This window comes from Odontesthes bonariensis, chromosome 14 (genome assembly GCF_027942865.1).
Source record: "Odontesthes bonariensis isolate fOdoBon6 chromosome 14, fOdoBon6.hap1, whole genome shotgun sequence".
Lineage (NCBI taxonomy): Eukaryota > Metazoa > Chordata > Actinopteri > Atheriniformes > Atherinopsidae > Odontesthes > Odontesthes bonariensis.
This window is the reverse complement of record NC_134519.1, coordinates 30,326,261-30,350,792: the sequence shown is the minus strand read 5'-3', so window position 1 is coordinate 30,350,792 and position 24,532 is coordinate 30,326,261. Positions and strand designations below refer to the sequence as shown.

Here is a 24,532-nt window from a genome sequence, read left to right as displayed (position 1 = left end):
TGCCCTTTGGAACAAATATCTAAAGTGTAGCCGGCTGCTCATTATGCTAACATAATAACCAGAAATCTGCCATTGTAGTTACATGCTGTTTTTGTTGTTTTGCGAAGTTGACTCACTGCTTATAGACACCATTAACATCCTCCATCTTCTCTGTAATTCAGTCATTCAATTAAAATCACCAAAGTTTGAATAAGTCTTACTTCTAATAGGCTAACTTTGGTTTTCAGATGCCAATAATTGAAGCAGTGGCACAGAAAGTCCACAACCAATTAGCACTTTAGGAGTCTACATAACATTCATTTAACAGACACTTCCACCCAAAGCGACTCAGGGGGCAATGTGGGGTTTCATTATCTTTCATTATCTAGCTGAGATTGAGCTAGCAAACTTCTGACTTAAGTTTCTTTCCAATTTAACCATTACTAGTCCAATTGCAAAGTGGCCCATACACATTGTCATAAAAGTACAAGTTCCTACGACAGTGTTTGTAACTTATTGAGGAATTACAGTAGTCTGTTTATTGAAAGAAGAATCAACCATGCTTTACAGTCAAAACAAGACTTCTTGAAATGACAGTGTCTATCCAAGAGCTATTTTCATGTGAAAGAGTAAAATGAGAAATTTGAAATTACACTTTTTCTTTCATTACTTTACTTTTACTGTTTCAATAGAAAAAAAAACACATTTATTTTGTGCCAGTCTTTCAGCAATCCTGTGTGGGGGAAGGTATACAGATATTTAAACAAGGTGTCTGTATCATGTCTCTACCAGAAAAGGTTGAGTTAGTGTCTTCCCTCTCTCCAATGTTGAATCAATTTGAGAACAAGGAAACATAACTTGCTTTGCCATCTCTTGCACTTTTCTAAACCTGACTTTCGATGGCAAACTTTGTCCATGACACAAAGTTATATATCATCTGTGATTATATGTGTGACAACTTTGTTTAAATATTCGATTAAATTCAATTCAGTTTTATATATATATATAATACATCTCAAGGTACTTCAAATACACAGTCCAATCCAAACCAATCACAATCCAATTAACTGTAATATAATCAAAATCCAATCAACTCAAATTAGTTCAGTAGCAAATTGGTCCATTTCATACGAAGCCAAAAAAGAAAAAAAAAGTTACCTGGCTAAGGAAACCAACAGATTGCATTGAAACTTTTCTGTGATTCGATCACCCAAACTCCCTTTTAACAACAGGAATCCTCGGGCAGAACAAGACTGCCTCAACCAGCTGGGAGTCAGTGGCCTCAAATATTCTTTATTTTAGGGTGGTGGTGAAATAGAACATTTTCCTTTAGATCTGAAGAGCAAATAAAACAAAACAACAACATAACAGAAAAGCAAAGCAACAAAAAAGCATGCCACTTCCCTACACGTGAGCCAGTTCAAATGAGGCAGGATTAGCATTTTGGTATATCATCATTATCTTCTCATTTTGATCTTAATTATATTTTGGTTTTGTTTGTTATATCTTGTCTTTTTCAGCAGTAGCCCAGCAGTTTGAATGGAGTCTTAGCAATTTGGGCAGTTTGCAGAACCGCAACCAGTTTTTAGGCAAAAGAGAAAGTGATACAATACTCATGAGGTTTTGAGTTAATAGCAGCCTGTACTACAGATGTATTTTTCTTTTCTTTCCCTTTGGATTGAGCTCCATGCATGTTGACGCAAAGTTCTGCAAAGCTAACCAGCTGTTGGTTAGCTTTGCATAGCTTTTAACATTTTTTTGTACAATGGGCAAGCAATTCTAAAATCCTCAGAATTGGATTACTTAGGCTATTTATCCATTCATTTATTTGTACTGAAAATCAGTGTAACAAGTGCATATTGTCGCTTTAATAAAATAGGATGCATCTTGGTGGATTTCTAACAAATAAACATGCTGGAAAAATGTTATTATGGTCTATGAAAAATGCAACCACTTTATCAGAGTTCTCACGAGCAACAGATTAAACTTCAGCAGAAAATAATGATCAAGCAAGGCTATGAAATACATTTTTGGATGTGAAATGTTCGAATGTGCATTCAACAGTGCTGCTGTTATGAGGCTGACTAATGATAGAAATGCACAGTTACTTCTTGTGTGGTGTTACTGTTTAGTTACCTCTTCTCTGTGCAGATGTTCATGTCCTGTGGTGTGACAGGCTTTCAGTATTCTAGGTCAGCCCTCCAATGCTCCAGAGTGACTCAAGAATGAAAGGGCATGTACGGCGAGGAGGAAAAAATAGCAGCTGGGCCACACAAGCCAAAGCTTTGACAAAGACTTGGACATTTATGTTCCCTGACCTGAATAACCAAGAGAGCTGAGGAGTGCTCAACCAGGCAGACCTGAGAAACCACAAAAAATACACAATTTTCTGTCACATGCACTTTTCATCAGTTTTTTACTGCTCCAACGGTTAAAAGCAAGAGAAAAGTCACAACTAAGAAAAATAGTTTACTAAAAATCAAGAGGCTATACAGGAGATCTAGTAAAATTTATTTATTGGTATTAATCAAATTTCAGCATTGAGATCATAGTTACTGTGCTGAGTTGATTGCTAATGTGCCTCAGCCCCCTCACATTCCCCTGACAGCGTGGGGATATTTACCGTGTCGATTCCAAACGTTTTTCCCGCAAAGCCAGTCCAATTACCCACACTAGAAAGGTTTCAGTCCAATCGCTGTCTTCATTCCTGAGTTAAATGGAATTAGCACAGCCAAGACCTCATAATCATTCTCCCCATTTTGTTTGCACTTTCACATTCACCACCTGCCAAGTTCCATTGCCTTTCCATTTTGGAGAGGCTTTCAAAGAACAATGAGCACAGCATGGCCATGATCTGCTTTACATTGTGCCCATCATGTAAAACTAATTTTTTTCACAGGAAAAAAAAGGTTCAGAAGAAGTAATTACTCAGTGGAACTCTTTTTTTCTCCTGAAGCGGGAGGCTACAGAGTGTTATCTGCTGAAACAGAGAGAAGTGAGTAGAACTCTTTGGAATATGACAGAGCTCTTGAGAAAAAATAATCATTTTTAAATAATTTCAACAGAGATGCCAATTAAGCTTGACATTCACAGAGATGGTCCCTCTTCATGCCAAATCCTTCAAGTCATATAACGTACATTTGAACCTCATTCTCCTCTCTTCCTGTGGGAGGAAATCACAGTGTCATTCTTGACTTGCGATTACTTTGGCACATCACACGTTATCAGGCTGAAGGCATTTGTTTTCAGGCATATTAACACCACTGACACGTCAGCCCCATTCACATCATCTTCCTGGACTTATTCGAAGTTCCTCCGCCCCTTTCTCATCTGCTGAAGGAGGTTGATTCAGCGGAAGGTTGGGGCGTAAATTATCAAAAATCGCCTACATTCATCCTAAAGCTCAGCGGGTGGCCGAGTGGGGAAGGAGAATCAGGAGATAACAGAGAATATGTTGAGAGCAAAGCAAAGAAGCTGAAAAAGATAGAGAGACTTGAGAGAGGCTGAGGTGGTGTAAGGGAAGTGCATTTCGGACTGGGATAGAAAGACAAAAGCAAAAGAGTGAAAGAAGGAAAGAAACTATTGGGGGGCTGGAACTTTTCAATTACAGCACACACAGACAACAAAGACCCAGATTTCAAGAGACTATAACAGTCAGTAGCCCTGAGGGAAAAGCTCATTTAGCTTCCTTCTCCTATTCCTTATCCACACAAATTAGGCTACGAGCTGGAATATTTAACGCATTTCTTTTGTTGCAAAGGCAAATGCAGGCCTTCCTATCATTGTGCATGTCCCAAATGTCAAGGTGAGCAACCTGGAGAGGCAAATCATCCTCCTTTTGGCAGATAACAAGAAAACTGCTTTAAATTTCAAAGAGCTTCAGATTACTGAGACAATCCAGACGTCTGCCAGCAGAACTGTCAGTGACAACAGATACTTGTGCTTTGAAGATATGACCTCCTCATTACTGGATTGACAAATCTTCATAATTTGAACTTGGAAAGAACAACCACCGGCACCCTGAGAGGGCATTGTCAAATAACAATAAAGCCAAGAGGGGAATCGATGGAAACAGACTATTGATTCGACTCCTTCCAGGCGCTCTCCATGCAGCCCATTTAACACTGCAAGGTCTTTGGCAATCAGGGTTTAAAGTGAATGACAAACATTAAGTTTGACAGCACCAACATAAAACAACTTCTGGTTGTAGAGTTTGGAGTTTAAGAGATGCGCCTGTTCACTGCACCGCACGCTATGTCCCTGATTTCCTCTCAACTAATTTTAAAGTTTATGACAACTTCCCCCTAGCATCACCCAGCTTTCGCGTTTGAGTAAGATTGCCTCGAGTCGCTTTGAGGTTCGCCTGGGGACAAAAATCTCAAATCAGCATCAGTCCCGACCTTTACTGCCTGAAAAAATGCCACCATGAGTAAGAATCCACTCGTAAATAATGCAGTTTAAACCCTCGAAACATTTTCCAAGTTACAGGTCAAAGATTTATTTTGCATAATTTTGACTTTAAGCTCTCTTTTAGGTGGAGAAATCGCATTTTTTGCCTAATTTACGATGCTTTGGGGAGGGCAGCCTGACTGAACTTGGATCACATAAACCTGCATTCAGATTTGACACAAACATGCATGTCATAGAGAGAGATGGATCATTTTGTTCTGCAATCTGCAGGCGGTGAAGCAGTGGCACAGGACAATAATAGAGAGGGGTGTGGGGTGGGGTGGGGACCGGGCACCGGAAGATAATTAGCCCATTAGGAGAATCCGTTTAAGGCTTTATATGAGCAACATTCTCTGACAGCTGTGAAGGCAAATAATGTGGATTTATGGAGGGTAACGCTGCTTGATAGAGACAGTCCTGATGCATCATCATCCACCCTCTTTCCTGAACTTCAGCACTGTATATGTTACCCTCATCAAGATGCACTTGCTCGCCCTCTTGCTATCTCACTTGGAAAAAAAAAGAGAGAGAAACTGGGGAAGAAAAGCTCTCTTTGTTGAAGCGGGCGTTCAATCATTCACCAGCTCACACGGCAAAAGGAGAGAAATAAGAGCCCACAATTAGAATACGACGAGATTTTTTTTTTTTTACCAAGCAGCAACTTTAAGGACAGCAAAGGGATTTCACTCAGGGTGATGAAATGTATCTTTCTCGCTGTGGAAATGTCTCGGAGCGCGCGGACATCCTCAGCATGAACTCCGTTGTGTCGGCGTTTAGGCTGCTGCAACTTCCCACCGGAGAGCGGCTGCATGCGCGGATGCTGGAGGACCGTCTGCCGAACTGAAGTTGAGCCAACACAGAGAACAAGTTGGTGGAGTGGGGCTTGAAATACGGGACTCGTTACTAATCATTTCATTTGGTTGGATCACTGGAACGGTTTTGCGCGCAACTGTCAAAGCGCGTCCTTTGGTTGTTGTAGCAAAATCAGGTGAGTGTCTCTTCAGTGTAGCCCACAAGATAGAAAAAGATAAATGAAAAAAAACAACGCCTTGACACTGAGATTTGATTATTACTTCTGGAATGGACTGAAATGATACTGTTCGACAATTCTTTATATCCACTTACTCCATCTGTAATATTTTTCCTCATCAAAGTCCGGAGAGAATGAGGTGTCGCTGGGTGAAGCATGAGCTGTCAGAGAATCAGTCATAAGCGGCTGTCTCTGCTATGGGAGGGGGTGGCCCTCAGCCTTTGGCTCTGCTGGGGCTGGACCTCCAGGGTACCGGCCGCTGGAGCCGCAGTAGCCGGAAAAGGCGACGGCGCCCCCGGGTCCCTGGGGTGGCTGCTGTCGGATAAAGGACCCTTCCACCAGTCACTGGAGTTCACGGAGGCTCTGGAGAGGTACCAACAGGGCTTCAGCACCCGTTACAAGATCTATAGGTAAGACCGATATGTTCGTAGGCTATTGTGTAACTTTTGTGTGTATGTCTGAGTCTTTATGGAGTTTCACGTAGCCTATGGGATATGAGCGTTTGCAGAATTTTGTTTGATTCATGCATACTATTGTGCAAAAGTCTTGAGCCACCACACATTTCTTTTCATTTTGCTTCAAAGCAGCCAAATGTTCTTGTTATATTTTAAAGTGGTCCTCCTGAGCAATAGTTTTTTAGACTCTCTGAAGGTCTTTCAAAGTTTTTCTTTGGACATTGGACACTTTTTCAGGATATTTGCTGCTTGATCATTTTCAGCCATGAGCATTTCCAGAGAAACGGGTGTTTGTTGTTATTTAAAACTGACATGAGTTGTTCAAGCAGGAAAAAAAGGAAGAAGCAATGCTATGTCAACACATAATAGACAACTATAAGAAAAGGTCCAGCAAAGACCTGAGAGATGCATCTGACCCTTCTGTTGATCCATCTACTGTTCACTGAAGCCTCATCGGAAATCATCCCCCTGAGAGGGTGAAACGGGGAGAAAAGGCTGTAGTATGCCAAATTACATAAGAGCAGGACTTAAATCAGTGGCAACAGATCTTATGGAGGGATGAATCCTCCCCAGAGCCCAGACCTCAACATTATTGAAGCAGTGTGGGATTATCTTTACAGTGAACAAAACAAAAAGCAGCCAACATCCAAAGAAGAGCTTTGGGATGTCCTTCAGGAAGCCTGGAAAAATATTCCTGAAGGCTCCTTAAAGAAATGAAAGAAAAGATCGTCTAAGAAGGTTCAGATTGTGTTGAAGAATAAAGGTGCTGTCGAGCTCGTTAGAATTGTACAAACTCTGCTTTTGCCTTTTATACTGTATCATACTGTATTTTATTGTATCTCCATTCATGTTTACACACGTTTCAATAAACCACAGATTTCTTGTTTTCCTACAAATATTTAAAGAAATTATGTGTGGCTTAAGACTTTAACCCTATCATGTACGCTGCAGGTTTACTGAGTCAGACAGCAACTTGTCAGTAAGAACATCTGCTGTAACATTCACAGTGAAAGCCTGCACTCTTAGGATTGCCCTCACAGTTATTACACCTGCACCAAATTGAATACGAGTTAATGAGCAAATTTGAAAAACTACTGGAGCGATGAGCAGTGTGCCCTTTGCCCTTGACATTAAGCATTCTGACTGCAAACTGATCACCCATTAGGATAAAAACAAGCATTTATTCTTTGCATAAGTTGTGATTCAGGATTTTTCATTCGACATTTGATGGTTCCATGATTGCTGATGATGAATTTAACCCTGGAGTAGAAGTCATTTTGAAACATCATGACATGCAGGGTGTGTATTCCTTCGCTGACTTCCTGCGGCAGCTTCTGGCAGCTTTGGAGTAAATAATCTCACAAGCACTCATAAATATCCCTGCAACTGTTACGGAGTCTATTGAACTGTGTAAAGTCAGACCTTCCATCCTTCAGCATTTAATACAGTAAGTTAATTAATGTGTTCTGGTATTTTGTTCTTTCGGTATTGTAAAATTTGGTGAGAAATTCTTATTCTGTGGTGGCAATTGCCAAGTGTTTATCTAAGTGGAAATAATACTTAGTGCGCATCTATGGCGAATAAATCAATTACTCCATTATCCTCCCTCAGTAATGTTTTAGGCTGTGGTGTTTAACTCTTAATGACAAATGAATAGTGTTTATTTATTTTTTTCCAGTGGTCCAGCTGCACCAACCTCCCAAGAGTCCCTTAACTTTGAGGCCCATTTTTTTTCTATAACTATTAGAAAATCAGGCACTTAGAAAGATACAGACAGCTGGGCTGTAAAGTGTGACCAATATCAGTTTTATCTGTTCGACTCATCTCCTCTTGAGGGTCTTTTACCTTATGGCAATCACTCCTGTTTCCTGTAAGCCGCCTGCTCACATTTTCAACTCTGTGGCCGGTTTTAGGATGATGGATTAAAAATGTTAAAGCTGACACTTAAATTAAATCCAACTGCGTTAGAAACCTGCTGACAGGACACTCAATTTGAAACAGTCTTTGCTCCGCCTGATGTGACCTATTATTTTATTTCTTAAAGATAATACAAAGACGGGAATAAGCAGAGCGTAGAAGAACGGTACGGCCAACCGTAATTTCTTCATAGACTGCACTGTAAAGAATTTCCCTGTAAAATAACAGTAAAATAGTAAAATACTGGCAGCGGGGACGCCAGTATTTTACTGTTATTTTACAGTGCAACAACTTTTATTTATTTTAACAGTATATTACCGTTTTTTTGGATTACAGTATATGACCGTAGAATAATGGTAGGTGTTGTAGTTATTTTATAGTGCAACTACTGCTATTTATCAAACAGTATAATACTGTTTTTTGGATTACAGTACATGACGGTAGGATAACTGTGTTTTAGTAATTTTATAGCGCATCTATCGTAATTTATTTAACAGTATAATAACGTATTTTGGATTTGGACATCAATTCATTACAAATACTGTTTTATGCTGTTAAATTACAGTTATGTACTGGTATTGTTAAATGTGAGGGATGAATATTCAACAGTATTTTACAATTATTGTAAAATACAGTCGGATACTGTTGTAAATCCACCGTAAATATACAGCAATTTGTTACAGTGCCAAAAAAACAGAAAAATAACAGAAAATAGATGCAGGAATTTATTCAAACGTGCAAACATTGATGAAAATATAGTGGTGTGACCACCTTCATTCTTCAACCGTCTGAACCCTCTCAGACGAGCTTTCTGTCATTTCTTTAAGTAGTCTTCAGGAATATTTCTCCAGGCTTCTTGAAGGACATTCCAAAGCTCTTCTTTGGATGTTGGCTGCCTTTTGTTCCGTTCTCTGTCTCAACAATGTTGAGGCCCGGGCTCTGGGGAGGATTCATCCCTCCATAGTACCTGTTGTTTATTTTCAGTCCACTTCTTGTGCCATTTGGCATACCTCAGCCTTTTCTTCCTGTTTCCCTTCCATAAGAACGGCTTCTTGACAGCCACCCTTCGATGGAGACCATTTCTGATGAGGCTTCAGTGAACAGTAGATGGATCAACTGAAGGTCCAGATGCATCTCTCAGGTCCTGTGTCAGAACTTTGCTGGATCCTTTCCTATTTCTGAAGGGCTCACTTTCAGATACTGTTCATCTGCTGCAGATAGTCTTTTAGGCCTGGCACTTCTTCTTTAGCCCTGAACTTGTCCAGTTTTGTCAATTTCTCAACATTTCTCATATGCAAAGTTTTTGGCTTATTTTAGGATATGTCTTTATGTATGGCTTTTTAATCCAACTAAATAAATGCGAACAAAATACATGTCTGTGTGACGGGCTGCAAAGTGTGCAAATATGCCATTTGAAATGGGTTCTTACTGCAGTTGTCATTCATGTGTTGACACAACATTGGTTCATCTCCTGAGTTAAGTGCCTTTTAATGCTTAAATGATTCACAGAGAAACAAACAAAAAAAAAAAAATGACATTCCTCTGAAAATGGTCAGGTACAAGGACTGAGCTGAAAGTTTCGTGATGAAGCAGCCAATGTCCAAAGAAAAACATTGAAAGACCTTCAGAAAGTCAGGAGAACTAATGCTCAGGACCACTTTACACGGAAGTCTGGCTCTATGGGGACAGAATTTAAAAATAAAAAAAGAGGGGATGCTCATGACTTTTGGATAGTATAACAACTATACTTGACACCGTTTACACAGGGTAGTAGATGATTTTCTACAGGTATGTCCTTTAAAATAGCCTTAAAATGCCATTCCTCCCCTCTGACTACTGTAATAGTTGTGACACCACAGTGAACAACACATGGCTGCCAGTCATGTGGCAGAATGTGATTAATCTGTCCGTTTTCTCCTCTTGGCTGCTCCTTTTATAGTTTATAGTCCTTCATTCCTAAAAGTTATTTACTTCCCTTTTTAGCATTGCCTGTTGTTTTTTTTTTTACATACAGTAAGCCCTCTTGCTTGCAACAGCTCCACCCCATTATAGCTCCTCTGTTTTCCACATGTGCATGCTGATAGAATAGCAGTTGGCTAAACACCCATCTGTCTAGCAGAGATGGACACTCAGCCTGTCCTCTCGTTACGATGATTGCCTGTAATGACACACTCCACACTGTCCCAGTTCCCCAATTATTTCTCTGCTGGTCGTTTTTCTCACGGCAGTGATTTGATGGCCTCCCAGAAGGAGAGAGAGAGGCACAGGCAGTGCTGTGGGAAAGATGCATGAACTGGTACTGAATAAGAGGAGAGACACTGGGAGACGGTTTACAAGGGTTCAGCAAGACTTGTGTCCAAAGGGCATGAGATAACAAATGATGGCAGCTGATGATGTGGGACTTTATTTTGGTGTCACTTCTTTCTGTTGCTCTGGGACTCGCAGCTTTGCATCTCAATAAGTCAGGTTGCAGGGTTTCCTTTAAAGCAATTCCTGCACATACTAGTAGGAACCCTAGTACTCTGTACACGGAAATTCGCAATTATCAAGTGATAAGTTGGTTGAGTATATATCTTCATGTTTTTTTCTGAAGAGAAAAATAGCATTTGAATGATGACAAAGAAATAGATTACAAGTAGGGATGTTCCGATTACGTGATCGGAAATCGGGGTCGATCACGTGGTTTCGGACTCGATCGGAATCGGACGTTACATCCCGATCAGGGATTGGATATACAGCCTATCTATATATGTATATTTATTCTCATTATTATTATTTTTTATCAGAACTATAATATTTCAAAACAAATGGGAAAAAGGTGCGTCTGCGTCTGTGCCCCCTGCAGCTCTGTGGACAGCGAGAGACTTTTTAGTGCTGTCGCTACCATCCTTGATGAGAACAGGAACAGGCTCAAACCTGACAAGGTAGAGATGTTGGTTTTCATGATGAAAAACGTACATTTCCTTCTCTAAAGCCAGAGGAGGAGAGTAAGAATTAGGAGTGCAGGTCTGAAAAGCACATTACTGGCCTTACTTTATAACAGTGTGCCACTTTTATTTTCTTATTTGTTTACATGCCTGCCAGGTATTTCAAGTTGAGCTGCTGCTCATTTTTATTTTCGACATTTTGTTGCACTAAACTCCAATGTGAAAACTTTTTTTATTGCTTGATTACTTGATTGTTCAAGCTACCTCACAGAAGAGCTCTGTTTATAAGTACTAAATGATAAAATAAGGTGAATAAAATAAAAAATCAGGGACATCCTGTATCTGTTTCTTCGCTGTTCTTCATTTTTTTTTAATGTACTGTAGAAGTATCGGATCGGGACTCGGTATCGGCAGATACTCAAAAACAAATGACTCGGACTCGGGGGCTAAAAAACCTGATCGGGACACCCCTAATTACAAGGTGGTGTTATGCAAATCTTTGCTGATTGACATGATTTCTACCATCCTGAACACCTGAATACCACAACCTGTGATCAATTGCTTAAAAGACTGAAATCATACTCAGCAGGGCATAATTTAAAAACATCCTCCTCTCCCAGTTGTAATCTCTCTTCAATTATATTTCCTATTCTATTTAATAATTATCTTTAAAACGAGTGCTGGTAGTTTGCTGACAACAATACCCCTTTCATGTTTTACTCAAATGTAGAGCTGCTGCCAGAAGCAGAATCATTTTTCTAAGGATAAGAAATGGCAATTGGGAAACAATTAGCCTTCCTCTGTTCAAAAGCCAAAAATGTGCTCACCACCAGAATTGAACACATTTTCAATTCATTAAAAGAGCAAAATGACTGGCAGGCTAGCCAGCTGCTGGGGGAAAGACTTCAGGTTTAAAACACTAAAAGAAAAGAGTGGAAATTCAAGTGAAGTTCATACATCCAATTTCTGCTAATCCAAGTCGTAATAGTTCAGAGGACAACGGCTCAGAAAGCACCAAGCTACAAAATTCAAAATTCCAGAATTATTATGTCCCTGACACAAAAAGACTGCAACCGCTTGTATGAAGTATCTAATTCTTCAAGTCAGAATCTGAATTCCTCTTGTGTACCTCAGCAGGTATCCCTGGTCTGGTGTTATGGTGTTTGTCATCCCCTCTTTTCTGTCCTCTCAAACCCCAGCTGGTGGAGGCGGATGGCCACCCCTCCTGAGTGTGGTTCTGCCAGAGGTTTCTTCCTGTTAAAAGGGAGTTTTCTCTTTCCACAGAAAGAATACATGCATGCGTACGTGCTCGGGATGGGAGTGTGGACCAAAGAGATGTTTCGGTGCAATCTGTTGGTTTTCTTAGCTAAGCTACTTTTTTTAATTGGCTCTGTATGTATGAATTGAATTCATTCGCAATGGGATTATGATTGTATTACAATGAACTGGATTCTAATTGCCTTGAATTGGATTGTATCTTTGAGGTGCCTTGAGATGATGTTTGCTGTAATTTGGAGCTATATAAATAAATTGAATCCAGTCCATCCCCCAATCCTCCAGTATTACCGTGTCGCTCATTTGCGCATACCCTTAAGTAGAAAGTGTTTTCTTTGACAAGCAGTCCTCTTAAAAAAAAAAAAAGGAGATGGTAGTGGCTTTGATTATGCCGTTATGCTTTAAGCCACGCGAAGCATACAACAACTTTTAATCCAATTTACAGTCTGGAAATGAAATTAGAGCACACTTTGAAATCACTTATGTCACTTCCAGTTTGTTTTAGACAAGAACATGACAAGACTTTTGTCACTTCCTGGTAGAGTTTAGGCAATAAAACTACTTAATGAGGGTTCAAAAAGGATCATAATGCTTTAGTTTTAACCATTTTAACACCTTACATATAGTTCTTATCTATATACCATTTAAGCTTGCATATTCTTCAAACGAGATTATAGCTTGAAATTCTCTGCATAAATGAGAACAATCTCATCAGATGACAGATATTTAGGTAAAAAAAGAATAAATAAACAAAACTGACTTCTTTTTAGAAACCTGCAAAAAAAAGATGAGCTATTCAGGTGGTTATCAGTACGCAGTTCAACAGCCAGCAACCATGATGGTTTGGGGTTGCATTATTGCACTAAACTTTGCACACATGCAAAGGCAGGTTTTGTAAAGGGTTTTGGTGCAACATATGAAGCTTTGCAGGCCACATATTTTTAGGAAAAGTCTTGATAATTTCAGCAAGACAATGCTGAACCACATTCTGCAGGTATTATAACAGAGCTTACTGTTGTAAAGAAATCTACATGCTAATCCAAACACATGGCAAAGCATTTTGGTGCACTATGAAACAAATGAATAAGACAAAGATGTGTGAGTGTGTGTGCTTTGTTGTTTCCAGGGAGTTTGGTCGATGGAAGGTCAACAGCCTGGCGGTAGAGAAGCGAGACAGTTTTGGTGGCAGCGGTGGCTTGGCTCTTCCCCTCGACCCTGACTTCATGCACACTATCCGCCAGCTGGGGAGGCGGCCAACCCTCCAGATGATTACAGAGAGTCTAATCAAGAAATATGGCACTCATCTCCTTCTCTCTGCCACTCTGGGAGGTACAGAGAGTCTGCTCAGCTTCAAAGCAAGCCTGATTCGCATAGCGTCTAATGTGATTTTGTTCTATTTCTCTAGCATATGGGACACTTGTTTTGCTGTCTGCTGCTTTCCAAGCAACAAAGCATATAATATTTCTTTCTGGGTTAGTGTAGTTTGGCTAACAAAGCTCATCAAATTGCTCTGATTTAGCGTACAACATATAATTTGGAGAAAGGACCGAAAAGGCAGATTTAATATTTTCGTTGTGTTGTCAAAACAGCATGGTTTCTGGAAAAAAATCTTCACCGTTGTTTTATAATAGTGCAATTTATTGGCGAGTGACATGTCGTTCTTTGATTACTACAAAGTCCACCTAATTAGAGGTTGTGGTTTTGAAAAGAGTGCTGGAAGAGAAAATATCGTTAATTTAATTAAAAAGAGTTATCGGTGATGATCAGAATTTGAATTACTTTCATCTTATTCCAACAAATACCATGACAAATATAAATATAAATCAAGTGTAAACAAATAAAAACAGTAACATACCGTTTGAATACAAATATTATAGAAACAAACCGTGGATTTAAGGGTAAGACTAATAACTCAGATAAGACAGTGAAACTCATACAGCTGAACATATGTTGATCTTGAAAAATGTTGCTTTGTGGGGATGTTCAGTTTCAAGAGGGTTTTAGGAGACTTCAGAAATGTCTTTTCATCGTGCCATTTGTTTAATTCAACCTGTGCTTCGGGTTACTTGACAGGACCTTGAATAGTTGTTGGAATTTTGACTTTACTCCATCTGAAAAAAAAAAGGTTAGAAGTCATGTCAGGCCATAGTTGATAGATCCATCAACAAAACATGTACCTTAATCATAGAACACTGTTGTTGGTTTCCAGTTTCCTCTGTTATTTTTACAACCTTCCCTTTATTTTATGAAGCCTTGACAAAAAATGTCAGCCTGTCAGGAAGGATTTTGGCTCAGAGGGGGGTGGGCATTATGACTTTTAAAATGTCGTTAGGGTTACAGTAGGCCCAAACATCTTATATTAAACCTATTTTTCATGAGTCAATACACTTTTCAGAGGTCTTAATGAAATATATGTGCCATGATGATTTGGTCAAAATACCACAGGTATACAATACAGCACTTCCCTTTTAAACGTGAATTTCCAGCTCTTTTTTTAGCAGTTGGTTTCATGTGTTATCCCCCACTCAGCTCTGCTCAAGTTCTCTCATCTGCAGGGTGTGTTTGAATAGAGATCTGTTCTAAATTTGAACACAAATAAACTTAACAACCCTTAAAGCAATGACTGACAGCGCATACAGTTAATGTATTGTGAATATCTCCATTGTGGAACAATAAAGGGAAATCTAATCTAATCTAATCTGAGGGTTCATAGTATCTATCTCCATTTCGACCAGTCTGAATATAAAGCATTAGAGAAAGCTCTGATAGAGCATCATTAGCGTATTTCTTTTTAAGTTGAAAGAATAACTGCTGACGAGAATTTTCTGTTAATATCAAAGAAAAAAAAAGAGCAAAAGATCTTAAACTTCCACGTTCCAAGATACAGCAACTACAGCATGATCTGGATTTGATTTTGGGTGGAGATATAGATGACAGGCCTGGGGATTTTTTTTCTCTGAGCTGTGGAAATCACTGCAATCTGAAATGTTAACTGAAAAAGATAGTTTCAGACCTAGATGCCCTGAAACAAAATTGTGTTTTTCAGTTCGCAGTATTGATTTCAGACACCAAGATATACACTCAAGCAAAGAAAAAGTGTTTGGTCCCCCCCCCCCCCATATGTCTCCTTCATGTTAAAAGAGCTCAATTAGTTCTATGACCCAAGTCACATGTACCAAAGAAAGGACAATGACAGTGATTTTCTTTGACCTTTACTACATGCAAACAAAAACAAAAATTAAAAAGGGGGAAAAAAAGAAAATTGCTCTTGAAAGCAATGACAAATTTTTTAATTCCCCCCCTGGGGGATGAATAAAGTTTTTTTTCCTATTCTATTCAAATGCCAGTGCATGTACCTAATGACTGTTGTTCCTAACAATGTGTCACAACTTCTCAGGGTAACATTTATCTTGTTTTTATATATCAGGTGGATATGTTTACCCATGAGTAGAGTGCAGATGTTAAGCTGCAGCGACAAATGTCCCCCTGGTCCCTATGGAGTGAAACTCTTTTGTATTTTTTTCCTTCAAAACAATACCTGTGCTGGTTCAGTGCCAGAGCCGAACTTAGAACCGGTTATTTATGTTCTGACCAACACTGAAAACACTGAAAAACACTGCTTTGGTTAAAAAAAGGGGTATATGAGTGCTACTTATGAAGAACCAGTTTGGGAATAGGGCCAGTTCAATTAGATTGATGTGTTTGGACACGAGACTTTCACATACCATTAAACAGAAGGGAGGATTTAGAATGAAGTGCAGCATCTGTTAACTCGTACATCAATTTACCTCATCTCTTCTCCGACTGAAACCAGAGAAACTCGATTTTTTGTTCCCCCAATATTTGAGCCTTTTAAGAAAAATAAAAGAGCTGGTGTGAAAGTGTGTTGACCTTCCTACTTGTCCTTGTACATCTTAGTTTGAGAGCAGGGTGACTGTGAGTAAATATGCTAGAAAAGTAAACTATGTGACTTCACTCCTGAAGCCTTCATTCAGCCATATACTTCAAACATCTTGAAAACTGAGACTTTCCTGAGACTTCCACTCATTAATGTAGTACTGAATTTTTTTTGTCTTTAAGAGAAGCAGGGCTGACCTGAGATCTACTTGGTTTTAAATTAAATATCTGGCCATTTCAATTAAGATCAGGAAAATAATTAAGACTGCTTAATCAGTGATCTCCAACAACCTATTTTTATTCATGAGGAGTTTAACAGATGAAGAGACCTTGCTTGTGCCTTTTCCTCCAATCATCCAAGCCATCAGTTCCCCCAAAGCACTTAATCACTGCTGCTCTTTTCTGTCTGAAAAGATACTAATGAAAGGTGATTAGTGCTGCTCCGTCAGAGCTAATGAACCTCTCTGCCTGACTGTCACCAGGGGAGGAGTCTCTGACAATATTTGTGGACAAAAGGAAGCTCAGACTGGAGTCTTCGCCCACAGGGGTCGAGGGCAGGCGTAGCAGCTACAGGAACTCAAATACTTCTGGCTCAGTGACTCTGGAAGCCCTCCACCAGCTGGCTGCTTCCTACTTTACAGACAGGGAGGGCACCCTGCGCAGACTGCACCACCTCCAGATTGCATCCACCGCCATACGGGTATGTGAAAATGTGGAAAACACAGCAGCGGCCCGTTGGGAAATGAAACACCACATACTCTATGTTTAAACTCTGCTGTGTTACTCTCCTGCCCTGAGGTTTGTTAGCCCCCAGCAGTTACAGGAAGTTAAAGGGAACAGCATTATATAAAGCATCAATACTCGGCTGCCTTGGTTTTTCTGTTCTCTTAAACTTAATGAACATAAATGGATAAAATATTCAGGGAGTAAAAATGACCTCAGACCTTGCCAATACATAAACCTCATAATACATCAAAAGGTTTTAACTGCCCAATATGAGTTGATATAGTAACAATGAAATGCTGTTACCTTTGACGCAGATTTTTTGTTTGTTTGTTTCTATTGTCTGCTTCTTTTTCTTCTTTTTCTGCTTTTGAATTTCCCCCATTGGGGGATAAATAAAGTATTTTTCTATTCTATTTCTATTCTATTCTCTCACCCAATGATTTGTAGCCATGTTTACATCCACTCAGGTATTTTAGTAATACTAAATACTAGTAATACCAGCAATTCAATAAGCATGCAAATGAATTGACAGGACTGACATGCCAGTGGTGATCACATATCAGTTTGCTGCCCTTCAATGTACAGCCATAGCAGCTCAGGTAAAGAATGCAACATTAATGTTCTGAATGGACAAAAAATTCTTCCAGCATTTTTCTCGTTTTCAAATTGTCCCTCCAACTTGAGGTTGGACTGAGTCAGCAAGTAGCTGGGCATTTATGTGCAAACATGGAAAAAAAAGTCCTGTTAGCAAAGGTATCACAAGGCTATCACCAGCTAGCCTGCCATGTAAACTAAAGGTAGACTGATGCATTAACCGAGGATGTCTGATGTTGCAAACCAGTTTTCCAGTTTGGATTTAGACAATTGGCACAAACATATTGAAAAATATCTCTCAGTGAGTTTTTTTATATTTTGGGTAATTTTGCTTTCATAATTTGCATCCCACTCTCCCAAGAAAATGTGTAACGGGTCCACACGCCTAAACATAGTAGTGTCACAATCCATTACTGTAAGAGGGTAAGAGGTCCATAGACAGTTGTTTTCTGAAGATGTGTTCACATGACATCAATCGCAAGCAATTCATAGTAAAATGTGTAGGCTGCAACAATGTAGATTTTTGTAATTGTTGTAACGTGTACACTAATTGTAACCCTAGCCATGCATCTTTACATCCTAACCCTGAAGCTGGGTACGTAGGGTTCTATTCATACGAAACTTTGGCTCAGCTTCAGAAAAGTTTTTCCATGCATGGGCATAAATGGTAAATGGCCTTTACTTGTATAGCACATTTCCAATCTATAATTGGTTTATGGTACATTTTAGATGTGTGGATAATTCATATTAGAATATTTGACTAAATATTAAAGCGGCAAATGGTAAGTCACAGAGGAACCTAGGAAACTCTTGCATGCTGGTGAGGATATGGGTCACATAAGCTATGTGCTCCAGCGGAAAGAGAAAGGCTGAATTGCCTTTAACCATTCCCAGGTGACAGTGCGGTAAAAAACTAAGAAATCACAAATGGGAAAGGAAGTATAAAAGTGCAATGGCCGTGAAAACCTATTTGCAAGAATAGTCTTATATTTGTGACCTCCCGCATGAGGTTCTGTGGATAAGCAGCTTCCACCATCTCTTGCTACCTCATTCTAGCCATTTGTGTCTTAATTCCTATTTGTGAAAAATGAACATAATCTCGTAGGAAGACGTAAGGAGCTGTGGAATGTTGAGCTGACAAACTGAAACTGTTGCATCTCTGTAGGCAACTGTAATGAACATGTGGTAATTACAATTTTAGGGCCTTTGTTGTGAATCGGCAGCATTCGGCGCTGTGGAGCCCTGTAGGTATTAGCTACGTGCTGTAGCTAAACTCCGTCCTAAGATTTGGTTGTCTTATGTAATCCTTAAAACTTCTAACGGGCATCTTGACTGGACAAGTGCCCTTCAACAACCCATTTTCTACTGGGATTTTATGAAAAATCACTGCATGTTATATGGCACAGTGCCTCATTTGCATTTCTAAACATACAGTTTCAGAGAACTTATACAAAAAGTAATTGTCTTGATGTGAAGACTTAACTTGGGAGACTTTATGGTGAAATTTGTTGTTAAAGTTCTCTATATCTGCCTGGTTCTGATTGAGGTGTTGATTGACTTTGTATGTACAGCCTCAATGAAATAACATTTTATTCTGAAAAGAAATGTGTTTTTTCTTTCAACAGTTGGCAGTATTTGCTCATTTCTGGAATGATGATAAAGGCGTCGACTATCCATTTTGTAAAAAAAAAAAACGAGTCAGACTTAAATAAACCTATAGAATTAAATCATAATATTTAAACTGGTTTTGTGCAATAATCAGATTTCGGCCCTGAAAACATCTGCCAATTGCTGCACATTTTTTTCATGCATTCATTTTTCATTCCTACTTCATCCCATTCATGGTCACAGAGCGGCTGGAGTGTATCCCAGCTATTAATGCAGGCTTTGATAAAGAATACCTCACCTGTTAAAACGTAACATTTTAGGAAAGATTCATTTTAAATACGAAATATAAATACAAAGAATATAATTCAAGTAATAATATTGTCTTAACTTGAGTAGTTGGCAGGGGAAGTTTCTTTGGTGAAAAATTAGAATTTGTTCACCTGCAGCAGCTTCCTTAGAGCAGGACTAGAAATAGCACAATGAAAACAATAATTGTCACCCAGGGCTTTCTATACGGGGACCGAGTTCAGCCCTCACATTAAAATGGAAAGCATTAACTTGCCTGAGTAAAACAGAAGAACAAGTTTCTAATCCTATAAACTGAGACAGAGATTAGTCCTGCCACTAACTGTCCTCATTTTTCAAAGTGTCTACTGCTGCTTTTTCCTAAGCACCCCCACTGGCCAGTCTCTTGGATATTATTTGAAATCACTTTGACAACACTTCCCTTCTTAAAATTTGATGTGGTTGCTTATTTTAGCAGTAACTTCTCCTTTACTGCTAAGGAAAAGATAATCTTAGAGTTTGGACCAGGGATCTCGAACTCTGGTCCTCGAGCGCCGCTGTCCTGCAGGTTTTAGATGTTCAGCACACCTGATTCAGATTAAATGGATCTCTTCAAAAGATTGTTCAATTCTGCACAAACAAGCAAGTGAGGCATCCATCCCATTTAACAAAGGTTGTTACCTTAAAGAAGTGAGAGTAAGAACTTATCCCTCTTTGTGGCTCAGTTTTTCCAGCATTGAACTGGGCCGAGTTCTTAAAGGTCCTATGGCATGAAAATAAATGGAGGCTTTTATATATTTTTATAGGCTTTAGTGGTCCCCTAATACTGTATCCTAGTTTTATTCCCCAAAATTCTGCCTTGGTGCAGAATTACAGCCAGTCCCAAAAATGAGCTTTCCTTAGGATCCTCAGAATGAGCTGTTTAGTGGGGGTGTGGCCTTACTTACGCCCGTGGTACCTTGCGCAAATGTTTTGTGAATCGCTATGGCACGTAGATGGCACGGCAGCTCTATGCCGTAAAACTAGTGAAACCTGTTGATATGAGCTTACTTTGACAATATGAGAACTAGTTACTGAACAACTCTCCTAACACAGTCAAACATCAAGCAAGTGCTACACAAGACACAGCAAAAAAGGCGTACGTGAAGGGGAAAGTAGGAGTGAGGATTTTGACTTTCTCATCTGATTGCTCTGGTTTGCAAAGATGCACGTAGCGTGAGTCATTTCAATCAGGGGAAAGGCAGATATCATGCGCGCCATAACACCAACAGCAGGATGGCTATCAAAATAACAAATAAGTACACAACACTCGCGTTACAGTAAATGAGGTGTCCACTCGCATACCTCATGCTATTTACTGTTACATTAGCGACAGTGACCGAGCTATTAGCTGCAGAGCTAACGACACAGACAGACTGACCGTTTTGACTCTGGAACCATGAATGAATCATTATCCTGATGAAATGCACTGAATTTGCGGATTCATTCTTCTTCAGGAAGCTTGAAGTAGGGGGTTTTGGTCTAAAATGAGCGAGCTAACCACCTCATGGGCATGCAAACACCTCCAACAGCCCAGTTGACAGAGATAAGAGCTTGCAGATGCTATTAGCTGCATAGCTAACCGTTAGCTAACGTTAGCTGCTAACTTACGGTATCCAAACCCTTTCCTGTGGTAACAAGCTATGTAACTATACTGTACATACAGGAAAGCAACACAATTATAGAGCGTTAAATTACTTACTCTCGGGAATGAGATCCTTCCCCAAGTGAGGGACGAATGGAGCAGGAGGTTGACAGGCGGATCGGTGCGGTGTCTGCAGTGATGCGGGCTCTGCACCGGCCCGTCGTGGTGAAAAAGGAGCTGAGCCAGAAGGCTCTCGATTGACTGGTCAATCTATGTTCCTACCCTCACCTATGGTCACGAACTGTGGGTAGTGACCGAGAGAATGAGATCGCAAATACAAGCGGCCAAATGATTTTCCTCCGCAGGGTGTCTGGGCTCTCCCTTGGGCTCGATATTGGCCCAAGTTCTGAAAACATTCGTTGGTGAAATATTTGGCGCACACATACACAAATCTCTTCGGTTCTGTCGTCACTTTCCCAGAAAAAAACAAAATCTGTCTACTGGCTCTTTAGAGGTTCTGATGCAGGAGCTCTAAACAGATTTTTTACATCCATGTACAGCGCAATGAGCTGGCCAAAGAGCTGTGGGCGGGGAAAGGCAGTTTTGGCATAGCCATATATGGGCTCTGGGAGGAAACAACCTCCACGTCATAAGCGGCGGCTTTCCCAATCAGGCCATCTGCATGGTCACATTACCAAAGGCGGAGAATAATTTCCAGTCCATGGTTTAGGTCTATCATCATTTTTAGCCACTGGGGGACCGCAGGCAGGCTAGAGGAACTCATATTAATGTTAAACAACTTTAAAAAGTGAAAATTTCATGCCATAGGACCTTTAAAATAGTCCGATGAAATGTGGCTGCTGCACATAGAGTCTTTTGCTTACTCTTGCTGAAACATTACCTTCAAATATAGTTTATCCACTGTGTTCTTAAATCCTCTGAAGCTGATGGTAGATGTAAGCTTCATGCTCCTGAGTACCGCTGACAGCAGAACATTTCCACCAGAAGCTGGCTTGATCGGTCCAGCAGGGTGGATGCGAGCAGGCTCCACTCTGGGCTTAGTGGAGGAGTTGGAGGGAACTTGAGGAGTGAGGTTAATTTGAAAAGAAAATGACAACGGCTTGTTGGATGAGGAACTTTAAAACATGGGCACAAAAAGCCAGGGTTGTATTTTTTTTGGAGTTTTTCACTTGCTGGTGACTTCAAACACCCAAATATATGCTCCAAGAACAGGAAAAGGAGATTTTTCTATACCATGTCACCTTTAAGAGACCTTGATGGTTTTAGTCATCTGATAAAAGAAACAGGGAAAAAAGTTTTATTGGAAATTCACCTGTGTTATTATACACTTGCATTTTAGTGTAGTCGAGTGCATACATGCAGGAGTGATTCTTACCCCAACTGCATTGTCTGGGTGTTTTAGTCCAATTTAACAGGCTCACTTTTATATCTATTTTTGTTGGACTTAATGTTTAAATGCATTTTTAAAGTGCAGTTTTGTTTGCACTAACACAATAATTCCTTTTTTTCCAATGTTCTTTAAACAAGTTTAATGAGGGTCTATCTATATGCACGCTGATAGAAGAACAGTTTGAAGATTTTTTTAAAATACACAATCGTCTTTAATCATTCAACCAACTTGTTTATAGTCGTGCTTCTAGCTTCATCCAATTGACTTGGAGTCATCAGCTGACTCACTGGTTTAATTTGTTCCCATGTTGATTTGATGTGAACTTCAGCATTTTTACTGAAAAAAGAGTCATTATGCAAATTCACCCCTGTTGGTGTTATATCATTTTATTATGTGAAGAATCTTATTGGTGCAATGACATCCAGGCTAATAATAAGCAAAAAATAACAATTTATCCTCAACAGATTGCATATTACTTTTTAGTGGAGTAAAATGCAGTGTCGTCCTGTTCATTATAGGGGAGTAGAGGTATAAGATCAAGTATTAGTGTACAAAATTGTCAAAGTTACGGTCTTCTGCTGACATACATATAAAGCAACGTGTTAATTTATGAAAGTTTGGAAACTTAACTTGAGGACAACTTAGACTGGAAAATCCCTTAATACCAGCTCAGGGACTTTCTTCCCATAGCTTATTTAATCAGGTAGATTAAGAGCAAATGCTTATTTGTAGAATTGGCCAGACTGGTGGAGAGTCACCTCTCGTGACTGCAGGCGAGCAGCAACACTGTCAAATCTGTTTTTCCTACTTTTCTCTTTTTATGTCATTTTTTTCTCACACAAACCACCAACAACGGAGAAAGAACGTGAACTTTACATGATTTTAATCAAAATCAGTAAAGATCAAGTCTTTGAGTTTCCATCGGTAACCTCCTCCTGTATAGGACAGTAACTGAGTGAGAATGACCAAACCCAAGGATACAACATATCTGAGACATCTACTCTTCTGTAGCAAGATTTTAATGGAAGAGTGAGGAGGCACAATGGAGCAGCAGTTGTGCGTCTTGTAGTCTAAAACACCAATCATCCATTTTATCATCTGAAGTGGCTATTAGAGTGTGCACATTAATCAGCCCGAGGGGCAAATGTAGATGCTAAAGTGAGTGGCCACTGATGAAGACAAGTGCCCCCCTAAAATGAGAACGTGTTAGTCTGGTTATGTATCAGCTTGATGGATTAAAGATATCATTCCATTAATTTCCAACCACATCGACTTCCATTCATTTGCCACTTTGCAGTGGCTGCAGAGTTCAGGCAGATTGAAGATCAGTGAGAATTAGAGGGCGAGAGGGAGATGAATTCTACATTTTATGAGGTATGTAAAGCAGCACCTGCAATACTTGGCCATTCATTAATTTCCCATACGGTAGCTACTCTGGATTCAGTGAGAAACAGGAAGGATTCTTAAACGTATGCTAATACAGATTGAGCTATGCGTTTATGTATTTCAGAATGCCCAACTTTAATACTAAAATCTATTCATGTTAGGAAGGATTCATTAAGATAAGGGCATCAGTTTGGTGAGAAGTTGATTTTTTTTTTTTGCTCTCATACCAGAAAAGAGAGGCTAAGCTTTCTAATTTAAGACTTTTTCAATTTTCTTCACAGTAATTCATTCCATTGCAAAATTATTTGAGGCAGACGATGCTTTTGATGAGGTTTAAGGTTCTTTCAACCTCCCTGAAATGATGAAGTACAATCCTAAATTTAAAAAGAGTTTGAATGTTATGTAATAATCACAATTTTTAAAAAGGCAGCAATTCTTACATGTAGTTGGACTTTAATTTAATTTCAGACAGTATAAACTCATCTTTGTATTACAGGCCAGCAGCACATTCCAAAAAGAAGTTGGACTCGGAGCAATTTAGACTTAGTAATATGGTTAAAAACAAACAGGCCAGCAAATAGATAAACAAACTAGAAAGCTGCAAGCAGCTGTGAGCGGGACCGAGGTGTGCGTACGTTGGGATGTGCGCACGTTGGGGCATGCGCTGGACGCTGGAGCCGCAGCTCTGCCCACACACACAATACCCTCTGCGTACGTACGAGCACATAATAACTCCAATGAGGAGGGGTTTTTGAAAATTTCTAGGGGGCGCCACTGAGCCATTTTGCTCAGCCCACACACGATACCCTTCACATACGAACGAGGTCATCAGGGTGGACGTGTGTGCCAAGTTTCATTAAGTTGCGATGATGATAAGGCTTTCAAATCACAAACGCCATCACACGATTGTCACCGCCTGGCCACGCCCACACCGTTCAGAGTTTGGAAAAGCTTCTCAAGAGTTTTCTT

General features: G+C 39.7%; 1 protein-coding gene across 1 annotated transcript in view; it reads left to right on the top strand.

The window, feature by feature from the left end:
* The first annotated feature begins 4,905 nt into the window (after positions 1-4,905).
* LOC142398414 (BMP/retinoic acid-inducible neural-specific protein 3-like) overlaps positions 4,906-24,532 on the top strand; it is a 77,199-nt gene continuing 57,572 nt past the window's right edge. Inside the window, exons 1-4 of the mRNA XM_075482395.1 lie at positions 4,906-5,416; positions 5,583-5,868; positions 13,159-13,361; positions 16,412-16,629. Coding sequence (XP_075338510.1) covers positions 5,615-5,868; positions 13,159-13,361; positions 16,412-16,629 — 675 coding nt within the window. The 5' untranslated portion in view covers positions 4,906-5,416; positions 5,583-5,614. The remainder of the gene's footprint in view (positions 5,417-5,582; positions 5,869-13,158; positions 13,362-16,411; positions 16,630-24,532) is intronic.